This window comes from Nelusetta ayraudi, unplaced genomic scaffold (assembly GCF_046127955.1).
Source record: "Nelusetta ayraudi isolate G7.1 ecotype Tasmania unplaced genomic scaffold, CSIRO-AGI_Nayr_v1 ptg000016l, whole genome shotgun sequence".
Lineage (NCBI taxonomy): Eukaryota > Metazoa > Chordata > Actinopteri > Tetraodontiformes > Monacanthidae > Nelusetta > Nelusetta ayraudi.
In genome coordinates this window covers 4,603,980-4,627,942 of record NW_027466066.1, presented here as the reverse complement: position 1 = coordinate 4,627,942, position 23,963 = coordinate 4,603,980, and the positions used below count along the sequence as shown (strand labels likewise).

At 48.3% G+C, this 23,963-nt stretch overlaps 1 protein-coding gene across 2 annotated transcripts; it reads right to left on the bottom strand.

The window, feature by feature from the left end:
* Positions 1-1,009: 1,009 nt before the first annotated feature.
* On the bottom strand, positions 1,010-23,777 carry LOC142886843 (Na(+)/H(+) exchange regulatory cofactor NHE-RF2). 2 transcript variants are annotated; one of them, XM_076024073.1, is made up of 7 exons: positions 23,020-23,775; positions 21,662-21,934; positions 8,145-8,366; positions 3,703-3,856; positions 3,016-3,128; positions 1,169-2,935; positions 1,010-1,126 (listed from the first exon to the last, which is right to left on the bottom strand). In XM_076024073.1, exons 1-6 carry the CDS (start codon positions 23,233-23,235, stop codon positions 2,777-2,779), a joined length of 1,137 nt encoding a protein of 378 aa, XP_075880188.1. In that variant the 5' UTR covers positions 23,236-23,775; the 3' UTR covers positions 1,010-1,126; positions 1,169-2,776. The 2 variants fall into 2 exon arrangements, with proteins under 2 accessions (XP_075880188.1, XP_075880189.1); XM_076024074.1 differs by lacking the exon at positions 8,145-8,366 and having other exon boundaries at positions 23,020-23,777.
* Positions 23,778-23,963: the final 186 nt, after the last annotated feature.

Here is a 23,963-nt window from a genome sequence, read left to right as displayed (position 1 = left end):
CAAAATCCCACCTGAGCATCGCTGGGCTCGTTCCTCCTTACAGGAGGCCAGCAAAGGATTTTCATTGTAAGTGTTAAATAAATGTCAGCACGAGTGTTCAGTTCTTTCTCCCCTCCACCGGGTGGGGGCGGGGGGGGGGGGGGGGGGGGGGGGGGGCGTTCCATTCCTCATTCCTGGACGTGCTTGTTTTGGTTTGTTTGGCATTGCGTGGGTGTTTACTGGCATGTGGTGAAAATGTCACGTCAGTGGCACTTTCGGGAATGTATTTGTATATTTAAGTTTGCGTTTTTTATGTTTTCCGTGTGCTTTGTTGCCCACCTGAAGTGCGCATTGGGCCTTTGTCTCATCGACAAATCAACAGGATAAAGTTGTTTTGAATTCGTGACCCCCTTTCAGTCAGAATGAAACAACTCGCTGAAGCGGCGGCTAGTGGTTGCGTTCTGATTATTGTAGGTTTTCTAACCTTTTTTCAATATTGCGTGTAGTGTTGTAGTACTCGAGATTGGTGTTGAGACCAAGACCAATCTTGAAACCACTTTTATTTTGAGACCATTTCATTTTATGAAGAAAAGCTGTTTTTTTTTGAAAATGGTTCATAATAGTTGGCAAAGCAGCAAAATGTTAAAGGAAATTACTAAAAGACACCTTGCTGAAAAGAGACGTTGCAGTTTGCTTTAGAAGAAAACTTGAATTTAAAAAAAGATACTGATAATTCTGTTTTGTTGTTACTTTTCTTTGCTGTATAAAGTCTCGGTCTTGTCTTGCTCTCGAACCCCAGACGTCTTGGTCTGGTCTCGATCTTGACTGCAACACTAGTTGGGTGACAAACAATATCTGGGTGGTCCTGACGGTGGATGGGCTCGCAGCAGCAGCAGCACCAGCAGCAGCAGCTGGCTGATGCTGAAACCTGAAACTGGCCTCATCTGTGACGAGCGCAGCACGTAGAGAGAAAACAAACGAGAGAATTCACAAAAACGAGGGGGGAAAAAGACGACGGCAAAACACAGCGGCCTGTTTGTCGGACTTTATTGAGACGATGCAACCTGACAAATGTGTATATTGCTCTTGCTGTACATGGTGAAATGGTTGATGCCTTGTGATTGTCGAGAAGAAAGAGTGAGCTCAGCTACACACACACACACACACACACACACACACACACACACACACACACACACACACGGATGGAGCAGGACGCCGAGGCTCCTTTTGAAAGACGAGCCGTCCAAGTACGAGACCTTGTTTTTCTCGCGTACGTGCAGGGATAACCTTTCTCTGATTTGCAGCCGCACATGTTGTATTGCATCGAGTCAGGCACGATGTTGTGTTTGTGTGTGTGTGTGTGTGTGTGAGAGAGAGCGTGCGTGCGCGACAGCTGTCCCTGCTTAATCCCCAGTGAGCTCCGTGGCTCCCACAGTCTCTCCTCGCCCTCCGGAGCGTCTCTGACCTCAGCGTGAGCTCGGAATCGCACCCTTTCGCTCCAGCGCCGGCCTCAAGTATGCCGGGGCCGTGCGGTCGAGCCTTAATTAGCATTCCTGGCCGTGCCCTCTTTATTTTTTTTTGCGAAAATTAAAGGGCTAGCGCATCTTGTCATTTCTATGCAGAGCGTCTTGAAGGTTCTCGTCCGCGTGCGGGGGGGAAAAAAAAAAATCAGTCTGGGACGAGGAGCTCGTGAATCTAAAGGTTCCGGGTGATGGTGGTTTTCACCTCAGATTCCAGGTGAATTAAGAAAGCTGCATATTTAACCCTCTGTTTGCTGCTTTCTCACAAAAACCCCGCCGGCTCTTATCGACTAATTAAAAACGAGGCCGTGCAGGATTTTCACTTTCCAGGTTTGAAGGGCAGAAAAACAAGGCAGGCACGGTCACATGACGGAACAAGCACCAGGCTGGGATGTTTTTTTTTTTTTTTTGGTGGTGCATCACAAGGAGCCAATTGCTGTGCATGTATGAACACGCACCCGTGCTGTTGTGAAGTCGATCTACTCCAGTTCGGGACCTTTGACTTGCAGTCGCTCGTGCCCGCTAACGCCTGCTGATCTTCACTTGGTATTACAAATTCCATCCATACAAACAATAAAAGCCGTTCAGATCCCAATTGCTCCTCCACACAGTGGTCAGTGTCCCTGAGAGATCCTCAGTTTTTTCCGTCCGAGGCGCCGCCGTCTCATTCACACCCGAGGGAGGAGGAAGGTTGGTGAGACGCTCGCTGAAACTGAGGCTGATCTGATGAGAAGCGGATAAAATGTATGTAAAAAGTGTAAATATGACGTAGGATACATTGCAGGGTGGGGGTCTCGATTCTTTCACAGTGATCCTCTACCGGCTCTTCCTCGTCCTTCCGTCCAACAGTCAAACTCCCACAGCGAGAACAATCGTGAAGGTCACAGTGTCTATAAAACTTTTTTTTTTCTTCCAAAATGCAGCCCATATGATGCGACACATTTTTTTTTTTCTACACTTGTTTCAATATAAAAATAAAGTTCCCCCTCCCGCTTTCTCAGTGGAGGGAAGCTCGGCGGCTCGGCTGATTAAAGAATAGAAAAGCGTACGTGTGGGGGAATCGCGTCTGCGCAGTTTCTGCAGCCAGTCTGGTAGAAGTGGTGGATAAATGTCGTCTATGCAGCGGCCGGGAGAGCAAAATCCTCCCTTGGCGATGAATCGCTGGAGTGGGATGTCTCTTAAAAAAAAACAATACAAATTTCGGCGCAGATTCTCACACCTGCGTCCTTTTGGTTTTCTTTTTCTCCGAAAGGGTGGTGGTGCCGGCAAGCGCCTCAGAAGTTGCTGAACAGCTGGTGCTTCTTATTCCAGTCCATCTGCGGTGCCTTCTTCTTCTCTTTGGAGTGGATCTTCATCTTGACCTCGGCCGCCGTCGCGCTCAGGCCCATCTCGGCGAACGGGTCGTCCAGCGGGCCGCCCTCGTCGTCCGCCAGCTGCAAGGTAAGATCAGCGCCGGCTGTTATTATCTTTCTGTTCTCATATTATTTTGGCCGGGCGGTTCCTGTGCGCGCACCTGTGTGCTGTTGCCGCTGATGGTGGAGCGCGTGGACCTGGTGGAGCGCGTGGTGGAGCTGCCGTTCATCTGGGTGCTGATGGAGCCGTTGCGTATCGGCGGACCCTCGTAGTCTGACGGAGGGAGATTGCGTCTTGTTATTGGTGCTGACTTTTAAGTCTCTTTGACTCTTTCATATTCTGATAAATGAATTTCAAAGCTGTTTCAAGTCATTTTGCAAGTCCAGGAGTAGAAATCGATGCTACTTGCTGGCTTCCTTTTCATTGCAAATGCCAAGAGGAGACATTAGTTGTCATTACATGGAAAACTGCACTTGTTTAGTTTATTTTCCAGGCAAATACACTCTCGTGTTGGTCACACTTTATTTTGAATGCTGGTGAATTGCAACTGCTTGTTTTGGTTTACATTTGTTCAATGCAAAAGATGAGATGTTTGCACAGTACAGTCTAAATAGGATAAATGAGGAAGCAGTTTCCGGGGAAAGAGCAATAGTGGAATTAAAGGAAAAAAAGATTTTAAATAGGCGAAACCTTTAGGGAAAATAAAATAATAATTCTTACACACAAAGTTTGTTTTAGATTTGTGCACAAATCTGTTGATATTTTAATAGTTTCATGCTATTGTCATCCTATGCTGCTGCTATTATGGTTCAAATCCGGAGCGGCAGATGTTGTTACTGGTCCTTACCTCTGACGTGGCTGCTGGTGGGAATCACTCCCCGGCTCTTGAAGTGCTGGTCCGTCTCCGGGTCCACCACCAGCATCCAGGTCTCGTCTCCGCCTGCTTTGATGAAGGCCACGACGTCCGAGTGCTTCATGGACTCGATGTTGACGCCGTTGACCTGGAGCGCGACACGGGGGAGGAGTGTTTTGGCAAACTGGCCGCAAATGAGGAAGCAAACTCTCCGACCGTGTTATTGATTTTCCTCCCTTCACACTCATCAAGTCATCACCTGGTACAGTAAGGATCAGTCTAATGCCGTGTTCATAATAGTACCACAGTGATACACAGTGACAGTGATACATAATAGTATGACAGAGGAATATATTTGATGAAAAGGAATTTATACATTTTTCTCAGAAAAACTACTTAAAAATATTTTAAATCTTATCAATAGATAATTGGAGTTGGGTTCAGTGACCTTAATAATAAGCAACCCGTCTCAATAAACCCTGCAAGAAGGACCGTGAAACTGTAGCAGCCTGTGTTAACTCACTCCTCCAGCAGGTGGAGCTGTAGAATAAGTAATAGGCCACTAGTAGACACGCCGGGCTTGCACGGCTGCAAACTTAAACCCTCCTTTCCAACCCATCCGCTCCTCACTAATCCATCACTCTGATTTGACTGATTATGGCTGGGATGGATGGATGGATGGATGAATGAATGAAGCTATCCGTTTGCTCCGTACGCAAACGGGGACGGACCGGCAGTTGCATTCTGACCGCGCCAGGTCAGAGCCAGTTAGAGGTGCACGATCAATTATTGAAAAGGCCTGCAAGGCTGTGGAGGTGGCGCTGGTGTCAGGTGTCACCGGCCTGAGGGGATCCTCCAGCGAAATGGACCTCTCATCACCAAAAAAATATTGCCTAGTTGCCCGTTGACTTCATGTGGAGATGTGAAGGACACAAACACAAACACAAAGAATTGCAGAGAAGAAGACTTCTGTGGCGTTTCGCAGCGGGAAAGACAGAAGTGACAACAGATGACGACTGGTAGAAATGACAAACAAACAATAACCACGAGGGGCAACGTGTCCCTCCTTCCTTCCTTCCTGACAGACAGACAGACAGACAGACAGACAGCGGAGAACAAGCATCTTTGTGTTTGGCCAAACAACAGGTGTTGTGTCGTGTTTCACGGCCGCTTCGTCGGCAACACGCTGGGCTCTCCGGGCTAATTAATATGTGCTGCGAGGTCGACTCAGCCGCCCATTTATCATGGGAACGGCCCTCCCTGGGGCTGCCTCCCTCTTGGTGCGTGTCTGTGTGCCTGTCTAATTAAAATCAAGGGGGCGGAGCTCCACCTGGAGAACAGTGTTTTTTGTTTCTTTCTTTTTCTTCTTCTCCGCTGCTCCGTGCACGGCTGCTTGTATGCGGGCGAGCAGTGGATTAAAGACAAATTTCAGCACATCAGCGTCTATATGTACGTCTATATGCACACTACCAGTCAAAAGTTTGGACACCCTAATGAATTGAATGTCTTTTCTTTCTTTCTCATGACTATTGACATTGCAGTTTCTCACTGAAGGCATCAAAACTACGTATGAACACACACATGGAATTATGTAGGAAACAATAAAAGTGTAACATGACTCAATTAAAAATAATTACACATATCTTGCTCATATATTTGATGTCTTCAGTATCCCTCTGCAATGTAGAAAGTCGTAAAGATAAAGAAAAAATTCCAAACTTTTGACTGGTAGTGCATATGTATTTAGATATATGTATCTATATATGTGTGTGCGTGTGAGCAGATAATTAGGACGTAATCTGAAGGGAGAAAAATGCTAAATTGAACCTTTCAGCTCCACCTCTCTTGCTGTCTGTCCCTCTGTCCATCAGTCACGAGGAGAAATGCCGAGGGACAAATACGTTTTATTTTTATTTTTTTTTAAAGTGCAGATCACTTTAAATCCAGATGGCTGACATGTTGTCTGGAACGGCCAGTAGAAACACGGAGACGTTGTGCGTCCCGCGGACTTGTCATCGCTGTGTGTTGGTGTGTGTGTGTTTACTGTATTGCCTAACGAGCTGCTGACAGATAACACGAGCGCACTCCAAACACATGGTCAGCCGTATTTATCAGCTCGGCCCGCAGCCGCGCAGATAAAGGGACCGAACCACAGCGAGCGGCCAAAGAAAACGATTGGAAAACAGGCAAAACTTCCACGATGAAAAGGCTCAGAATTCAAAAATTTGCGATGCGTTATCATTTCATTCAAACTCTGCAGTATTTTGGCATCACAAAATTTTTTTTTGGCTTTTTCCTTGCCGTGCGGCCACACACACACACACACACACACACTCTCTCGTGCGTCGCTTTGTGGCGGTCGCTGTAAAAGGGAGTTGGAGGTCTGGCGTCTCCTGAGTGAACTCTGTGTAACCTTCCCTATCGGAGCCCATTGAGACGCGCCTGTTCTGTTCTGCAAGCCCGGCCTGGACCCTGATGCGCACCCAGAGAGGTCAAGGGTCGTGGGAACGAGGGGTGAAAGCTTGGCGACCGAAAAACACTCACGCTGCTGCGACAAAGTTTCTGCCAGCGTCTGTTTTTGTTTAAAATCCTGAAAACGGAGAAAAAAACAGCTCTACTGGTTGTTTTTTTCCACCCCTTTTTTTTTTTTTTACCTTGCGACCAGCAGCAAAGCTCTAAAATGACATTAGCCGTGAGGTGGTTTTTCAGACGTATCGATCTAGATGTATATCGCAAAAGTGTCATGGAAACACTTTTTTTTTCTCGCATTTACGCATCACCGGATGTGACGCGCGTGGTCACGTGACCAGTTCCCTTCAAGTGAAAATGGCGCGTTATGTTTGGACGGAGGAGGAGACGGAGTATTATCGCCTTCAAAACTAATGCGAGGCACTTGAGGGGTGGCTGTAAACAGAGGGCTAAATGCACTGTTCTCAGAAGGTCTCTGGAGGATAAATAATTGTGCCAGGCTGCTGAGATATAAATATAATTTAGTCGTGGGACGCACACTCCCATCGCCTGTGCTTCTTTGTCTTAATGACAAAAGACAAACATGATCTCTGCTCCTCTGTCAGTCCACAGAGTCCAGGCTGATTTATCGCAGACTGCCGTCTCCCTCTGGTCAGACGCACACCAACGATTGAGTCCAGACTTCTGGTTTTGTTAGTGTTAGACACGGAGGCCTGACAAGTTTTACTCCTGCCACTTTAATGAATGCCATTGCGGTGCGTGTGTGCACGCGCGCGCGCGTGTGTGTGTGTGTGTGTGTGTGTGTGTGTATGTATGCGCGTGAGTGTACGGACTTTCGGGTCACATCTGTTCTCGATTAAAGAGCTTGAGATGGAGGTTTGGGCTGCAGCTTTACGCTAACGACTCTGTTAAAAAAGAATGCAGCTGCTTTTTTTAAAAAAAAAAAAATTCAATAAGAAAAAATGGCCTTCATGGGGAAAGGAGCAGTCGAAGTGTTTCAAACAGAGGAGCGCTGATTTCGTTTTCTTTTATGCTGCGTTTGTGTATTGTTACACTGTAATAAGCCTCCACTGATTGTGACGTTAGCCTAGCTTCATCTTCCATCCTGCTTTATGTCCAAACAAAATAGAAATAATGGGGCTCACTGATGAAGTTAAATAGCTACTTTTCCAGGGAGCTTTGTTGTAGCTTGTGATGACGCACATGCTAAGGAAGAGCCGGTCTTCTGCAACAGACTTGAAAGACCTAAAATGATGGATTTGGTTTGTGTATAGGACCAAATAAGAACTATCAAATAAACAGCATGGCAATAACTCTATATATGGGTCGAGTGCAGTTGCCTTTTGAGAAGTGCGTCATTCCCTTTAAAAGAATTTAATTGCAACACTAAGATCACAATAAAAAAAACTTAGCAGCTGAGTTCAATTTCAGTTTGCTTCTTGAGGCCATAAGAATAAATGAGGAAAACATGGTCAAGACGTTTAAAGGTCCAGTGCGTAAAATTTGGCCTGATTTATTATTTCTGTATCGGTAAAGGCTTAATATACTGCCCATTAATACATTCAAAGAAGTTTATACTCACAGTACAATGAAAGTAATTAGATCCTCCTACCCATAGAACCGTTCTTATTTATATATAAGAATGAACATAGAGCGAAAGTCTTGTTCTCAGTTGGTTGCCTTTTTGCACCGCCATATTTCTAAGGAAGCCCAGTGTGGACAATCCGGCCAACCTGACAGTGTGTTTCATATTTAGGGTGAACGCTCACGTCCTAAAATAAACAAACGAAGAAGAAGGTGGACGAGTCAGCCAGTTTTGTGTGTGCAGGCCACTGTAGTTCACTGGCAAACTCAGGAGAGGAACAGAGAGCAAAGAGCGCTGCGATCTGAAATGTAACTACTCGATGTCGCCGTTTCTTCTCAAAATCTCCAAATGTTACAAACTTTAAAGAGGGCAACTGTGCTACCTCGATCACCCGGTCCTGCCGTCGCAGCCCGGCCACGTCGGCCGGTGAGCCCGGGTCGAAGGAGCGGATGTACTGTCCGGGTCGGAGGCGGGTGCTGTGCAGGTTGAAGCCGTAGCCTTTCTCTGACCGAACCATGTGGCACAGGCGAGGGGCCGGCGCCGGCGGCTCGACTTTGGGTCGACAGACGTCTTGAGTTTGGACTTTGCTTTGTCCAGGAGCCTCCTGGAAGAGGAGATACAAAAAAATACAGTGTGACTTCAAGGAAACTGTCCTCCGTCTCTCTGCTCGTCACATCACACTAGCTAGAATTCTAGGATTCTGTTTTATTGGATGAGTGTCAACAACTTGATAATTCTGAACATGAACTAAAACAGCTGAAACAGCCGCGATGACCTCAAAACAAAGTTGGCAGAGATGAAGAGCTCCAGAGTTGCGTCGGATCGTTTACAAGACGTGGCTGGAAAACAACACCCAGTACAAGTATTACCATAAAAACCTTTTATAAGAAATTTACAAGGTGCTACACTGCAGCGTGCGGTGGGCGAGAGAGGCACGGACCATCTGCAAAGCGTGTGAATGCGGCAGGTGAGCAGAAGCACGTGCATGTGCCTCACTTCTGCGAGCACGCAAAAAAAGAAGTCTTTTGGGTGTCACGCTGCAGTTCATAGCACTGTAGTGCACTGGCCGTGTTGTCTTGTGTACTATAATCCCAGCACGACTGTGTTGTCAAGAATCATCATTTCCTGCAGTGGAAAAATCTGCAGTGAAGTCTCAAGCTGGCTATGCTAAAAATCACTTTTCTACTGAAAACTGTGCTTAGTTGTACTGTTTAGATTCTTGCAGCCTTTTCACTGAACCACGTTTGCTCAATGCTCTGCAGGAGAACAAATCCCTGCCACCGCCGGCCGAGCAGTTTCCCCTTCGCGGAAATCACCTTTTGTTCGCCTTTACGTTCGGATGTGTGTTTAAAAATACGCCGCAGGCCTCTCTAAATGAAAAGCGAGCCATTTGCAGCGCACTGCCAGCGGCGCCCATCGTTTTTATAGAAGCCGCGTAATTGTGCCTTGAGCCCAGCGGCGGCGTCCGCCCGCCCACAACCGGCTAAGAGCGAGAGGCCACGGAACCGGTGGACGCAACACTGGTGTGTGCGCGCGTGGAGGTTGTCATCGTTCTGGCACCTTCGCCTGCTAAAAATACGCACTGAGCACGTGCAAGGTGTGGACAGCGTGCGATCGTGTGGTCACCTGACAGCAGGGTTGAGGTCTGTTTATTGAGAATTTCCATCCTTTTGCAAATAAATCTGGCAGATCTACATCCTCCGCCCCTTGTAAGACATTTTTTTTTTTTTAAAGGCATTGTCTTATATCTACAGGATAAGGGTCAGATGGCCAGCTGGTTCACATAGATGCGGATGGAGCCCTGACTAATAGCCGCCCACAATTCCCCTCAGTTCTTTCTCTTCCCAGGACGGTCGCTGGGCTCACGTCTCGTACCGAACGAGAGGAAAATCCACATAATCAGATTTGTTAGTGGTCCAGGGATTTTTTTTTTCTTGTTATTTTTTTACGGTGGCGGGCAATAGAGGAAAATGACAAAAGCAGGGAAAGGAGAAAAACGAACAGGAGGGGAGGGAGAGAGCGCGCGTGGGAGGTGGAGAAAATTAGATGCAGTGAAAGATTTGGGCGTTAAAAGAGAGAGAAGGGAGAAAAAAAAAAAGCTTTGAGTGCAGCGAGAATCAGCCGGAGAAACGAAAACAGACGGAGAGGAAGCGTGAAAAAAATCGATGTAAAAAAAACAAAAAACAAAACAACTTAAAAAAAAAAACATGGTTAGTTTTTAAAGTAGTGACAAGTGGAGGGGCAGGAGGTTGTTGCAGTGGAGCTCGGCCGGTGTAAACAACGCGCAGCTGGGAGTCATTACGCCAGGAGGCGGAGGATGCAAGCGTGCACCCATCTAACCTTTAACTGCTCCTCCACGTCTGTCTGCGCCGCACTAATCACCCCCCAGAGCCCCCGAGGCCGACCCCTCCTCACCTGCGCTCCTCCTCCACACCTCCGATCAAGGCCTCTCTGGGCTGGACGGGGCTACAATCAAGCAACGTTGAGAAACTTTGTGGATTTGGTGAGGCAACAACAACAAAAAAATGTTGACCAGAGCAGGAAAGGGTGTGTGTGTGTGTGTGTGTGTGTGTGAGAGGGGTGTAACAGTTTCCTTGCTTGTCAGCAGATGAGTTTGTGTTGGGGACGGCGGTCAGTTATCAGCAGATATTTTTCTAGAAGTCCCGTCGGGACGAGAGACACAGCTTGAACTCTTGGGAAAACACTGCATGTTATTTTTTTCCCCCCCTCCCTCCGAAACACATGACACGATCATCAAAACATGGAAAATTGAGAGTGAATTATGGCGTTTTCCACACATGCACACACGCTTGACCTCTGTGTCCTGAGGGAGTGCTGACAGGATGAGCAGCCAAAGCAACAAGTGGCATCACGAGAATTGCTGCAGTTTCCCCGTCACGCTCGGCCTTCGGACCGCCACGAGCGGCTACTGCACCAGTGTGTTTAGCCCAAGCGTGCTTGTTGCAGATATGTGGTCTTGGGGTCTAATGATGATGGAGGCCTGGAGTTGAAAACACATCTGCACAGAAGTACGGAAACTGAACTTGTATTTTGGCTTTTCGAAAAAGGCTCAAAGCGGGACAGCAAAAATCTGATGCTTAACCAGAAATTTGAATTACTTTTTTGCCTGCTGCCCTTTTCAGAACTGGAAAGAGGCCCCTTGTGATGTCACAAAGGGCACGGTTACCTCTTCCAGGTTAGTGGAAACAGCCCAACCAGGTGTTGGCTCCGCCCTCTGAGTGCCTTGGGTTTTTTTTTTTGGACTCCTTCCAACGTCAAGCTGTAAACACAGGGCTAACGCGCTACTTTATGAAGATTTCTCAATACAATATTGACACAACAGCTCGATCATCAATCATGAGGCGGTTCCACTGAAGTCGGGGACTTTCGGTTGCTGTTCCTGCTGCAGCAGAAGCCTCGGGACAAAACTTGTTTGTGCGTCCGTCCGTGTGCACCGTGAAGGCTCGCGTGTGTTCTTCGTCCCTCCTCCGATTCGTGCGACCGCTGGCACCGGCTGCCGGCAGTCGATGAAACCAGATCGCGACTCGTTCAATAATTGAGCGCTTAACCCCTTCACAGCCAGGGATCAGCGGCTCCCCGCCGGCCCTGGGCACAGAGAGGTGTCTGCGCTTGTGCCCTCTCGCACTCCGCTCCCTGCTTCTGTACGATCCCGTAACATCTACTGCGTATACACAAAGGTCACTCTGTCATCTGAGCGTTTGCTTTTACACAAAGGGGGAAATTATTGTTCCCCGGATATCAATTGTCTGTTAATCAGCAGGTCAAGTTGCCCCTGGGAACCCAGCAGTCTTTCCTGCTCCGTCAGTTCGGCAAGAACACAGAAAAGTCTTGTTTATCCTTCTGTCTTTTCTTGTGCTTCACACTCTAGCATAGCGACCGAGCCGCTACCTGCGATCAAATAAAAGCAGTCTAAAGGGCCGTCGTTAAACATTTAAAGGGATCCACTGGCGTGGCAAGGCGATCGATACTAGGCACACACACGTTTCTGGTTAATGTCCCGAAAAAATAGACGTCAAACTTGGAAAATGGACCAAATGTGATGAACAAATTAGAAAGCTGATTGCCAAACTGCAGTTTGTAATCAATCATAAAGCAGCTTTGACATTGCATGGACACATAAAAAAAACAAAAAACTGAAACAAACCAGTTTTTCCCACTACACATGCAACATGAACAAACTGGAATGCATTTTTTTAGGTCATTTTTTTTTAGGACAGCTCTCTGGTTGACTTCTGGAAAGTTTGATCGAAGTCATGGAACAAAAAAACTGCTCGACTTCCTCTAAAGCAGTGTTTCTCAGGACAGAGAAAGTTTGAGAACCACTGCCCTAATGCCATGCAAGTCTATGGGGTCAAAAGTCAACTTTGTCCTAGAGACATGGGACCACTTGCAGGTTTATCAGGATCCCTCAAGACACAGCCACATCAAATTTGGGGCTCCTTTGAGGGCATGAAAGATTTTCTTCCTCCAAGGTGGGGAGTGACAGAGAAAGTTTGAGAACCACACTGCTCTAAAGAGAGAACAAAATGCTGAAGTTCAGCATTCAGTCCATGGCCTTGATTAAAGTTTCCTCAACTTTTCATTAGTATTTGTTCATCTGTACTTGGAGAAACTGGGAATCACAACTCCCTGCAATGCCAAAGCTGCACATGAAACTGTCCTGCGAGGGGGGATTTCCGATGACTCAAGCGCAGCGAAAATTCCGCCACCGACAAAAAATAAAAAGGTTGTTTATCTCGCAGATAGATGATACAGTGTTTCAGAAATGTTAATTTTGCGTGACTCTGAAATCGGCGCATGCGGAGCAACACAAGGCGCAGCCACAGTGAGGCCTCGAGGTTGTGTGACGATGACGGTCAGACGGACTGATGACGGTCACAGGAGCGACCAGCCAGCGAGACGACGGCCTTGCAAGCACGTCTGCGGCTGTTTATCACTGGAAAAAGATTTGCTACCATCTAATTGTACTAATGAATGAAACACTGATGTGTTCGGAGCTACTGGAGATACGTGAAGGCCAATCCAGGAGGATCTGCTCTTTATGGAAACAAATGAAGATTGGAAGTAATTGCATGTAGTTTAATTCAGTCAGTTAGTCAGGTGGCTTCATGCAACTGAGCACACGCAGTGTTTTTGTCCCATTTAATGCCATTAGATCCCCAACCTGGACCTTCAAAGTAGAAGCAATGACATTTTCACTTTCCGGTACGATGGCTTTGCGTCGGGCGCCTCTCGATAAGATCAAAAAAACCAGCAGGGGAAGAGTTTCCAGGAAGCGGGAGTGCGGGTTACACCGTGCGTGACACCGGCGCCATCCAACGAAGCACAAAGACTGAGAGGGAAAGTTGCTGATGGTGCTTGACGCCAGCGGAGCATCATTAAAAAAAAAACTAAAAAAAACGAAGCACTCTGGCTGTGTGTGTGTGTGTAGCCGCGGTGCAGAAAGATGGTTTGACTGTTGCTCGGTCACAAATAGAGAGGAGGAAAAAAAAACAAAAAACAAGAGCTGATGAGCCAGTTCGACGTGGGCAGGAAGGAGGGAGAGGAGAGAGAGGGAGAGAGAGGGATTTAAGGCCTGTGAAAGTGGAGGAGAGGAGAGGGGAAAATAAAATGAAAAAAAAAAGAGGGCTGACAGAAGGATGAAACACTGTGTGTGTGTGGAACATGAGGATAGGACAGAGATCTAAATGAGCAGCAGTGTTTCTTTTCCCCTCCGCTGGTCTGGCACATTGCGTAACAACTCGCCGATACAAAGTGTGTGCGGTTGTTGTGTGTGTACGCGTGCACAGATCGGCTTACTGCGCTTGAGACGCGGCTGCGTGAGGATTAGCCGGCGTCGCGGTGCCCAAGTCAGGACGGCGGGTGAAGAAAGTGACGGGTTGAAAGATGAAAACAGCAGCGTGGCAGAAGGATTCAGTGTCATCCAGGTGGGAACTGAAAGTTTGTCCCGAAGCACTCTAACACACTAACTGGAAACCAGCCATTTGGGATGTCACAAAGGGCACTGAAACATCTGCCTGTTTTTTTTGTCTGCTTCCAAAAGTGCTGTTTTCTGGACCTGTTTGTTGTTTGGGAGAATCTGTTTTGTTTGGCTGCTCTGCTGGATCCAGATCTCCAAATGGGTGTGATCTGGAACATCAACTGTTGCCGAGTAGTTGGGAGTTCGGTGAGCTAAGCTAAGGGGCCGCTGATGTCGATGACGACTGCAGGCCTCAGCTGGACAAAAAGGAATGCCGATGAGCGACTTTCACCAGAGGCTAAAAGACGCATTTCAATTTCACGACAGCGCCGCTGCACGCTAATGATAATCACCAATGAAAAACCCTAAGACGCAGCATGCAGGGTGGGAGGGTTACGCAACCGCTGCTGCCGTAACAGTGGAGATCGGATGACGCTTGACAAGCAACACATGGTGGAGCAGCGCCCTGCGGTCAAGACCTTCATTTCCTGTACGTGTAATCGGCAATAATGAATATTGCTGTTCAAATGAAACGCCCCCCCCCCTCCCCTTTTTATGAGCCCGTTTGTTTTTCGGTTACAAGTTTCCAGGTCGTCCTGCTGCATTGTTTTTTTTTTACCTTTGTTCATTGACTGGCCCTCTCTTCATATGAGAAATTAAAGTTCTGCACAATTTGATGTCACGACATGTTCTTGGAACGAACTTGGAATGATGATTAAGTAATCTGATAAAGACGCACTCCTACACACACACACACACACACACACACACACACACACACACACACACACACACACACACACAACGGTGCAAGTTGTGTATTGGAAGCAGCATATCAAGCAACCCTCTTTGAGATGCCTGAGGCTTGAAGCGTCAATCATCCCCGAGGAGCCGCAATTAGCCGCGCAGCTCCGGCGTCGACAAAGCTAGCGGAGGCCCAACTGTCACCCGACGCAGATTAGATCATGACGGATGATAAGTGGGTTTGACGGCGCTCCAGCTGGAGCGACCGCGCGCGTGTAATTAGCAGCCGCCAATAGCGCCGAAGCTAAGTGTGATAACTCTTCTCCGCGACTCCCTGCTGGTTTCACTTCGCGGTCCAACGGCTCTGAATGTGTTTTTCTCTCCCCCCCCCCTGGAGCTTTTCTGCTACAGATACAGTAGGCGTGGTGTTAAGAAAAAAAATTACAAATCAGCAGCTTTGCCAAAGATATTAAACTCACACGTTGTTATCCTTGAAGGAAATTTTAAAAAAATAACTGCGTTCACTTATGCTCCATTAAGAACTAAGATTGAAGAGAGAAAAAAAAATTGGAAACAGACACTGTGTCACACAGACGGAATGTGGAGGAAAAACCACGAAGGATCTGATCCGAATCCAACTCGAAATGGATGTTGGTTGTCGCTCGTGACTTCAAGTGAAACATGTTTATTTTGAGGGCATTTCTTTCTGTTTTTTTAATTTATTTATTTATTTATTTTTGGCTCTGACTCTTTGTGGAAGTAAACAGGGGACTGTTTTAAATGCTGGAAGTCTTGGGTCTGTAAAACGTGCTGCATCTATACTGACAGCTAACTTTCTCTTTGGCAAGTTAGGCTTCGGTTTCCACGTCAGCCGGCGTACATGAAGTCGACTGGACCTGTTAACTACCACGAGAGACGGTGGACACTGATGCAGAGCAATGAAGCTCCGAGTGAATGAGATGATAAGTGAGTCTATACCAATGTCTGGACATTCGAGGATATTCAGAACTGCGACGTAAAAAAAGAAAAAAGTAGTTTGACCTTCTTTTGCCGCCGTTTGTCCCCCCCGGTGTTTGAGTGCCTTATCGGCTGTGTGCATTTAGATGTTGATTGAAGCTGTGCAAGCTGGCCACATTAGTGCTGTCCAGCAGTTTGTGAGTTACAGATAACGCAGAGAGTTTCCAAAGTAAACCATCCATCTTTCTGTTTTTTCCCCCCATTTATTTAGCTGGATCAAAATACGTCTTTGTTGTTGCAAACTAATTCGAAACCCCTGCAGCTTTCCAGCAGTGGATGTTTGCGCTGTGCTGTGTGTGAGCGTATGGGAGTGTGTCATGCGTTCACACCCTTCTTATCAGCGAGCGGCAGACACCCCTCATCGCTCGGTCGGCACGTTGAGAGGAAGGTGGCGGGGAGCATCGCGCAGTCAATGTCAGTCCTACTGACTTTTGTTTCCTGTTATGGGTCATTTCAACCTTTCAACCTCTAAATTCTTCCTCATCCATCCTGCCAGCCTCCGCAAAAGAGCATTTCGACCCAGCTTTAGCGGTCAGCTCCCACTTAGCTGTGACAAAAGCAGGAAGCAGCCCGCTGCTAACTGCTAGCTAGCTTATGTCGTGGTAGCGGCTGTTTTATCCAAAACGGCGTGGCACTTTAACATTTAAAAACAGGATAAAAAAATCACAGAGAAGGCTTTTATCAGCATGTTTGGCTTCACTTTACCTTTGGCAAGTATTTGAACACGTTAACTGCGTAGCAGCTAGCCACACGGAGCTCACCGTAGCGTGTTGCTCCAGGAAGAACCCTCGAGCTGTAGCGATCTGGCTAAACTTGCAGTCGCGGCTTCCTCTTTACAAACTCTCTCTATCGGCTCTCGGCCAGGTGGCCGCATGAGAAAAATCGTTGCAAACGAGTGTACTGGGTCGATAGAGAAATAGTCTGCCATCCGCAGATTAGGCAAAAAAACAAACAAACAAACAAAAAACGTGCTAAGTGCAGATACTCAGGCGACACGTGGCGAGACTCTATGTGGATGAGTCGGTTGAATTTCTCGGCCGTGTAACAAACTCGCAGTGTTTTGCATCATTTGCTTCTCCGTCGCCCTCCTCCTACTTGCTGCTGATGCTGCTGTGTGGGCAGAGCGCAGATCGATCCTGGCTACAGCCGACCCACGCTCCCTCCCCCCCTTCCCCCCCCGATATTCTCCCATCCAGGGACTCAAAGTTGACAAATGATGAAATGATAAGGGAAGACTAGCAGAGCTTGGAAAATAATAATAAAAAATATATATATAAACACAAACGAGCAGCTTAGCATTTTGATTTTCTCATTTGCTTCTGGCTGCAGTGTCTGCTGAGGCGCTGGTGATATTTTGCTCACTAATAAAAGACAAATGCATTTGTTTTTTCCCCTTTGTGCTACGGCATCACCTTTAAATGCAGGAGGTCTTCAAATTACACTTTTCTTCTGATGGGACCATAATAAACACCATCACGGATTGGACCCTGAGAAGTTCCGGCTGTGCAGCTGTGTTCGCTCTCTCTCTCTCTCTCTCTCTCTTCCTCGCTCACTCTCTCTCTCTCTCTCTCTCACACACACACACGCACACACACGCACACACACACACACACACACACACACACTTCACATAATACGTTCTATTGTCCCGGTCTCTCCTGATTCAACCCTCGCTTTTCCCAACACACACACACATGCACAAGCTTGGTCCCTCTCTGCTCCTCCTGACCCCTTTCACATCCTACACAGCAAGATTTCACTCCAGGAATTTGGTTTCCTCTTTCTTGGACGTTTAACATGCGTGGACACACACACATACACACACACACACACACACACACGCAACCCTTGTATCGTGATGTAACTCAGAGGGGGGGGGGGCTTGTTCCACACTCACTCCAGATGTTAATAACAAGATTTAATAACTCACTCTGGCCAAAAAAAAAACAAAACAAAGTGAAACACAAACATGTGCAAATGATTTTGAAATCTCATATTACGCTGGTAATTTAAATTCAGGTCGTGTGGATCGTCACCTCTGCTCGAGTGCTGACGGCCTCCAGCTGAGGTCTGTGTCGTACGCCGCTAAGTTAGAGCTGACAGGCGACATCTTTTCCCCATTATGCCGCAGCAAATTGCGAACTGAGCAGAGACTCACTTTGGATGATTAAGAGAGAAAAAAAAAATTGGCAGAGTCTGACTCGGGCGTCGTGGTAGCGGGAGCCTAAAAAGGCACAATTGGAAGAGCAGCGAGGGTGATTTGCCGCGACGGTCGGATCCTTTGAACATCTGCAAAGAGGGTTGAAATCAGCATGTTGCAGCACTGCTGCTAATCACCTCTGACGCTCTTCTCTTTACAAAAGGTTCAGGGGACGCTGCTTGATGTGTTTGCCGAGGCACGACCTCGCGACCCAGAGGCCCCGACCCCTGGACACGGCTTCCTTTCACTGCGCTGCAACAAGCGTCGCCCCTTAAGGTTAAACTATTACAGATGTTCAGCGTGGAATTTAGTTCAGGAGGCCGTCAGCCCGCTGATGTGTGCGGGAATGAAAGGGACCGGTGAACGTTTTCGCCACACTCGGTGCATCCTCAAAGAGTGTCAGGACAAAGTGGGAAGTGACAACAATTTGGCTTCTGTCTATTTTGTTTTTGGGGAGTCGGAATAGGAAAAGTGGAAAATCTGACGGAATGATGCTCTGATTTATCGTCGCACAGCATTCATGCATTGGCGTCGGCATTGGACGTCTCTTCACGTTCTCAGTTGGCCAAGTTTTTACGTTGCCGTGGTGACCACTTAATTTGCTTCCTCAAAAGCCGAGTCACTGTCTGCACTCTTCTCCAAACTGGAGCAGGCTGTCCGTTGCGAAATCTTCCTCAAGACCCGCGACAAAAGGCTTTCCCGTCCGCCTCCCGACCCGCCTGGCGCTGACCCAAACCGCGAGTGCCGCAGCCGGTCACAAGCGTCGGAAAAAGAAAAAATGTGTTTGCGTGTGTGGTTGGAGGCCTCGCCGAGGCGGGAGAGAAGGAAAACACCAGGGGCTGTAACATCAACAGCCAGCCCGTCTATATATATGTTAAAAATCCCTGCGCCGGTCTGTCTGCATGGCATCACAGTTGTGTTTATAGATCTTGGACATAAATACTTTAACAGAATTGAACAAGGGATTCTGCTGCTGGTAGCCTGGTGCACTGAGACAGAGGCATTGATGGATGGATGGATGGATGGATGGATGGATGGATGGATGGATGGATGCTAGGGTTGATAGAGGATAGAAATATCTCCAGAAAACAGTACATTTAGCCCTCTGTTTTACAGCCATCTGCCAAAATACGCTCTGTTTTTAGTCGTATTGGAGAATCTCTCTCAATTTGCCCTCAACAAACTTGCACACAACTCGAGAAACTCAACCACTGTCACTGGAAACAGTTTGTGGCGAAACCAATGGAGTTAAAACACCCCCAACACACACAACAGAGCTGTAATTTTATTGTGTGGCCAGATCTTGGAGTTGACAAGGCCAAAGCCAATATTGAGGCTGTCGCACTGAGGGAGGTAAATGCGAGAGAACGTACAGTTGAGGCTTGAATTAAATACTGCGCATCGTAAAGCCAAGAATGTAAATGCAGAGAAACTGAGCAAAAAAATAAAAATAATTTTTCCTACTCTTATTACCCTTGCAGTACTTCCTGTCTCGCAGCACTGTGGCCAGCCAGGGTCGGCGCTACTTGGTTTCCAACACTTTAAGGTCCCGTTATTCAAAATCCGTTTCACTGAGAAATAAACAGTCTTCCTACTGTCATTGAACTCACCAGATACAACATGAGACGACTTCACCCTTTACTTCTTTTGCTTGCTCCACATTTACAGTTCGGTAAATTTGCCCTTTGTGATGTCACACAGAGTACCGCCGAGACATCTCTCTGGCAAACGACAACCACTGTCAGGTGTTGGCTCTCCATTCTCACTCTTTGTTTTTGTCCTTTTTTTTTATTTTTAATAAACGTGTTTTGTTCGTCCATCATTTCTTTCAGCAGGATTCCACAACCAAGAGATTTTTTTTGCAGAATGCTGTAAACAGAGGGCTAAACATGCTGTTTCACAGATCTATGGTGTTTTTGGATAATTAACGGGTGTGAGGCTGCTCCAATGGAGTGTGGGATGGAAAATAAAAACAAAACTACAGATCTGAAAGGCCCCTGGACACTGTGGGCCGACGATCAACTACTATTTTCCGGAATGCCGAGGCGGCAAAACAAAAAACACTTGCTGGCCCGAGACGACTGCAAAACCTCTCCCTGGTGCTGCGTGACCGCGGAGACCGCGGAGACCGCAAACATTTGCTCCCTCCGCCCTTTTGCCCCCGCTGGTGGGGAGTCACGGTGGGGGGGGGGGAAGGAGGGAGGTGCACTTCCTGAAACACTAACATCTGTTTCAAGGTTGTTGCTGGTCATTCTTTTCCCTGAGGTTTTTCTCCCCGCCCGCCGCCGACCTCCTCGTTCAATTAGCGTCCGTTTTCTCCCGACGTTCATCCCGGATGTGAAAATAAGAAGAGGTGGAGGAGGAGGAGGAGGAGGAGGAGGAGGAAGAATCTGCTGCCAGATTCGGATCAGTTTACTCCTCTCTTCAAACTCCACCACGGCGGTTGACGCGGCCACTCACTGAGCGGGACTTTAAAGCTTTTGGATCCTTCTGCTCCACATTCTTTCACTCGCAGTGACTCAAAGTCTGCGAGAAAGCAGAGAAACCAGACACATTTCCCAGCGTGTTTTTTTTTTTTTCCTGGATCAGTGTGACCCCCACTGAGCTTGCAGACGCACACGCACATGCACACGCACACACACACACACACACACACACACACTGAATCTCTTCGTTGAGTGGCCTTGTCAATGCTCTCGCCGCTCACATATTGGCAGAGGCCAAGGCTAAGCGAAAACACGTGCTTGCGTAGACGGAGCCACGGCGAGAAGACCGCGGCTTTTGTCGGAGACGTGGCGGGCGATGCAAACGCGTTGCAATGACAGATTGTTCGTCCGAGTTTCTCTTGTGACAGAGAGCAGACGTGAAGAAACGTCCGCGGGAGGATGGAGTGCCACTTCTCCACAATAAGAGGGAGGGAGACAGAGAGGCATTCCGCTCTCCTCCGAGCCGTATTTATACAGTGTGTGTGGATTTCCTGTCGGGCTGAGCCATCCCCAGATTCCTAACGTCGAGGGGTCCTGCCTGCCCCTTTTACCCATCTTGTGTTGACACACACACACACACACACACACACAAACACTGAACTTTGTGCGACAGGACAGAAACTCTCTTGATATCTACTAAACTAATCAGCCTGAAAAAAAAATTGAGTCTGTGCTGTGGAGAGTCTGTCCCAAGAAGTGACTCAATACCTGCAATCTGTTTAGCTAATGACTTTAGTATTTATAGATTTAGAGTCTGGTGTTTGACAGAAATTCAATTTTCCAAGAATTCCTTTACTCTGAGTGCCATGCTGATAATTTGCTGTCTGTCAGGGCCGAACCGCTATCAGTGGAGATTATGATCTTATTTACGGGGATGACGAACAGTTACTGTCATTGTAGGGATTGAAGGGAATGACAGGGAATCCCATGACTGGCCGATGGGTGCATGATACGATATTTTTCTTGCCTTCGCTTGTGTGTCTCTCCAGAACTAAACAAACAAACAAACAAACAAACAAGAAACAGCTTTCGGCTGTCTCAGTGCCGTGGACTTTCTGCCATATTAATCACGGCTTTCCCAGAAACTGCTCGGTGTCATCACCGTGGCTTTTAACCTTTGACTTCAGAGCCTCTGAAAGAATTATCCCAGACTCCAAGAGGCCACTCTTACGGAAACGCAGAACTGCCCCGGGGGAGAAGAACTATCCATCCGAGTTGTGTTCCATCTTGTTTTCCATTTGGGAAAGAACACGAGAAGGAGTGTGACAAGGAGACAGCAGTAAGACAAACAGGAGCAATAAAATCCAATCGTGCGAATGCTCGTCTGGAAGGTCACTTTTGCCTGGTAGCGAACGAAAAACCTGCTCGTGTCAGGTGAGAATTGGCTCCCAACCAATCACAGCGCCACCCTTGGCGTCGAATAAGAAAATGGAAGAAACAAGTGAGCCGAAATGGGTTGTTTTTCAGCTCACCTTTGCTGCCCTGGACGGCGACCTCCTGGTTGGCTTCTGCACCGCGTCCCGCTGCTTGGACACGGAGCCGTTCAGGGGCTGCTCGCTGGGGGACGGCGGGACGGAGGCAGCGGGCTGCGACGGTGAGGAGGGAGCAGACGCGCTCAGGCCGGCGCCGACGACGGCCATGTCCTCGGTGGCCGTCTGGCGGACGCAGCGCAGGGCGTCGTGAGTCTCCGGGTCCACGACCAGCAACCTGGTCCTGTTCTCCACGGCTTTGATCCGCTGCACCACCTGATTGGACGGCAGACGTTTCACTGAGTCGAAGCCTTTTGTTTTTTAAAAAAAAAAAACGAACGTACCCACAGACCTAAGATTGCACGGGAGGCCTGTGCAACGGTTCGCCTGCTCGGCTGCAAAAATCCACGCTGGCTTTCAGACAAATGGGCCAATATTGGATTATTGAACCTTTTTTAATCTAAGAATATTTTACTTTGAGTCATCCTGGCTTAAACGAGATTGTGCAATGTTTAGATACTCTGGCAGCAACTGGGACCTTTCCGTGTGGAGTGTGCATGTTCTCCCTGTGTCTGTGCGGGTTCTCTCCGGGTTCTCCGGCTTCCTCCCACAGTCCAAAGACATGCATGAGAGGTGAATTGGATACTTGAAATTAGCCGGAGGTGTGAGTGCGAATGGTTGTTTGTCTCTCTGTGTGGCCCTGCGATGAACTGGCCACTCGTCCGGGGTGTCACCCTGCCTTCGCATGATGACAGCTGGGAGAGGCTCCAGCAGACCCCCACAACCCTGAATACAGGAACAAGCAGGTACTGATAATGAATGGATCAATTCTTGAAGCACTGGTTTCAGTCACAGTTTAGAGGAAGCTTTCATCATGGGAGACTCATGTTCGCCAAAAACAGAAACATTGAAAGACAACACAATAAACTGTGACATTACACAACAGCGAACTCCTATTGAACCGCGCCACCACCCCCAGTGAACTGGTCACGTGACACCCCATGCTTTGAAGTGTTGGGAACCTGCCACAAAACCACACGCAGGAAGAGGCGGAAGCTGTCTGACAGTCTGCTGTCATCCACCGGCTGTCACTGACGCCATGTGACCTGCAGGCTCGTTTTCACCTGTTCTCACCTGATGCCTGTCATTTCTAAGCGCGTGCGCAAAACCCATTTACCAAACAGGCGAAGTGAATCGTTTTAGTTTCAGGGCTTCGCCAAGGCAACCTGATTTGGCTGCGCGGCGGGCGGCTGCGAGGCCGCGCGCACCGACCAGGCAGCGCGACCTGTTGCCCCCCCCCGTGACGCACGGCGGAGGCCGCCAGCAAGGCGCGCGCTCGTCTGTCTGTCAAAAATACCCACCTGATGGTGCGTCTCCCGCTCCACGTTCACGCCGTTGACCGCAACCAGCCGGTCCCCGGCCCGCAGACCCGCCGCTTCTGCGGGGGAGCCGGCCTCCACTTTGCGGATGAACTGGCCGCTCTTGCCCTTCTCGCCGTGCAAGTGAAATCCATACCCGCCGTCATCCTTTGTCATCACACAAAGCCGCGGTTTCCGCTCGCTGTTCATTTCCTGCATGTCTCCCCTTAAGCTCCTCGCAGGGTCCGGTTCCAGTGGAGTATTATTGAGATGCAAAACAATTCCCCCCTCCTACCCCCTGGGGTTGGAAGGGAAAAAAAAGAGAGAACGAAGCGGGCGCTGGTCTCAACTTCCACGGAGCGAAAACATACCATCTAGCAGATGCGCACGCTCTCCTCCATGTCAGGGACGCAGCGCAACGACGCAAAAAGCTCCAAATGTGCCCAGAACTGCCTACAAACATCTAAAGCGACAAGCCGAGTGGAGGAAAATGCGTCAGGCTTCTCTCCAAAGTGAAACGTTGCAGCCAGTCGTCCAGATCTCTGCGCGCAAGTCTGGCGTCTCCAAAACGATGGGCCGCAGAGCGCAGGGCCGTTTACGAACACTGGCCCGGTGGGGTTTGTTGTCGTCCGGACCTCCGTCGCTCACATCCCCGCGTCCGATGATCCGTAGCAAGGGTGAGGAGAGAAGAGTGAGTGAGTGCTGGCTGAGTGCAGTGCGCGCACAGTTTTGCGGCTCGTGCGAAACACGCACCTCCTCTCCAACTCGCCTCTCCCCTGAAAACCGAGACGCTCTCGGCAAGGTTTTGGAATGGAAGAACAGCGCCCCCGTGTGACATATATTATATATATATTAAAAAGAATAAACAGTGGCATCGATCTAAACCTGAGCACCTCCTTTTGCAGGTTTTCTTCAGATTGAACAGATTTGAACTGTGCATGTTCAAT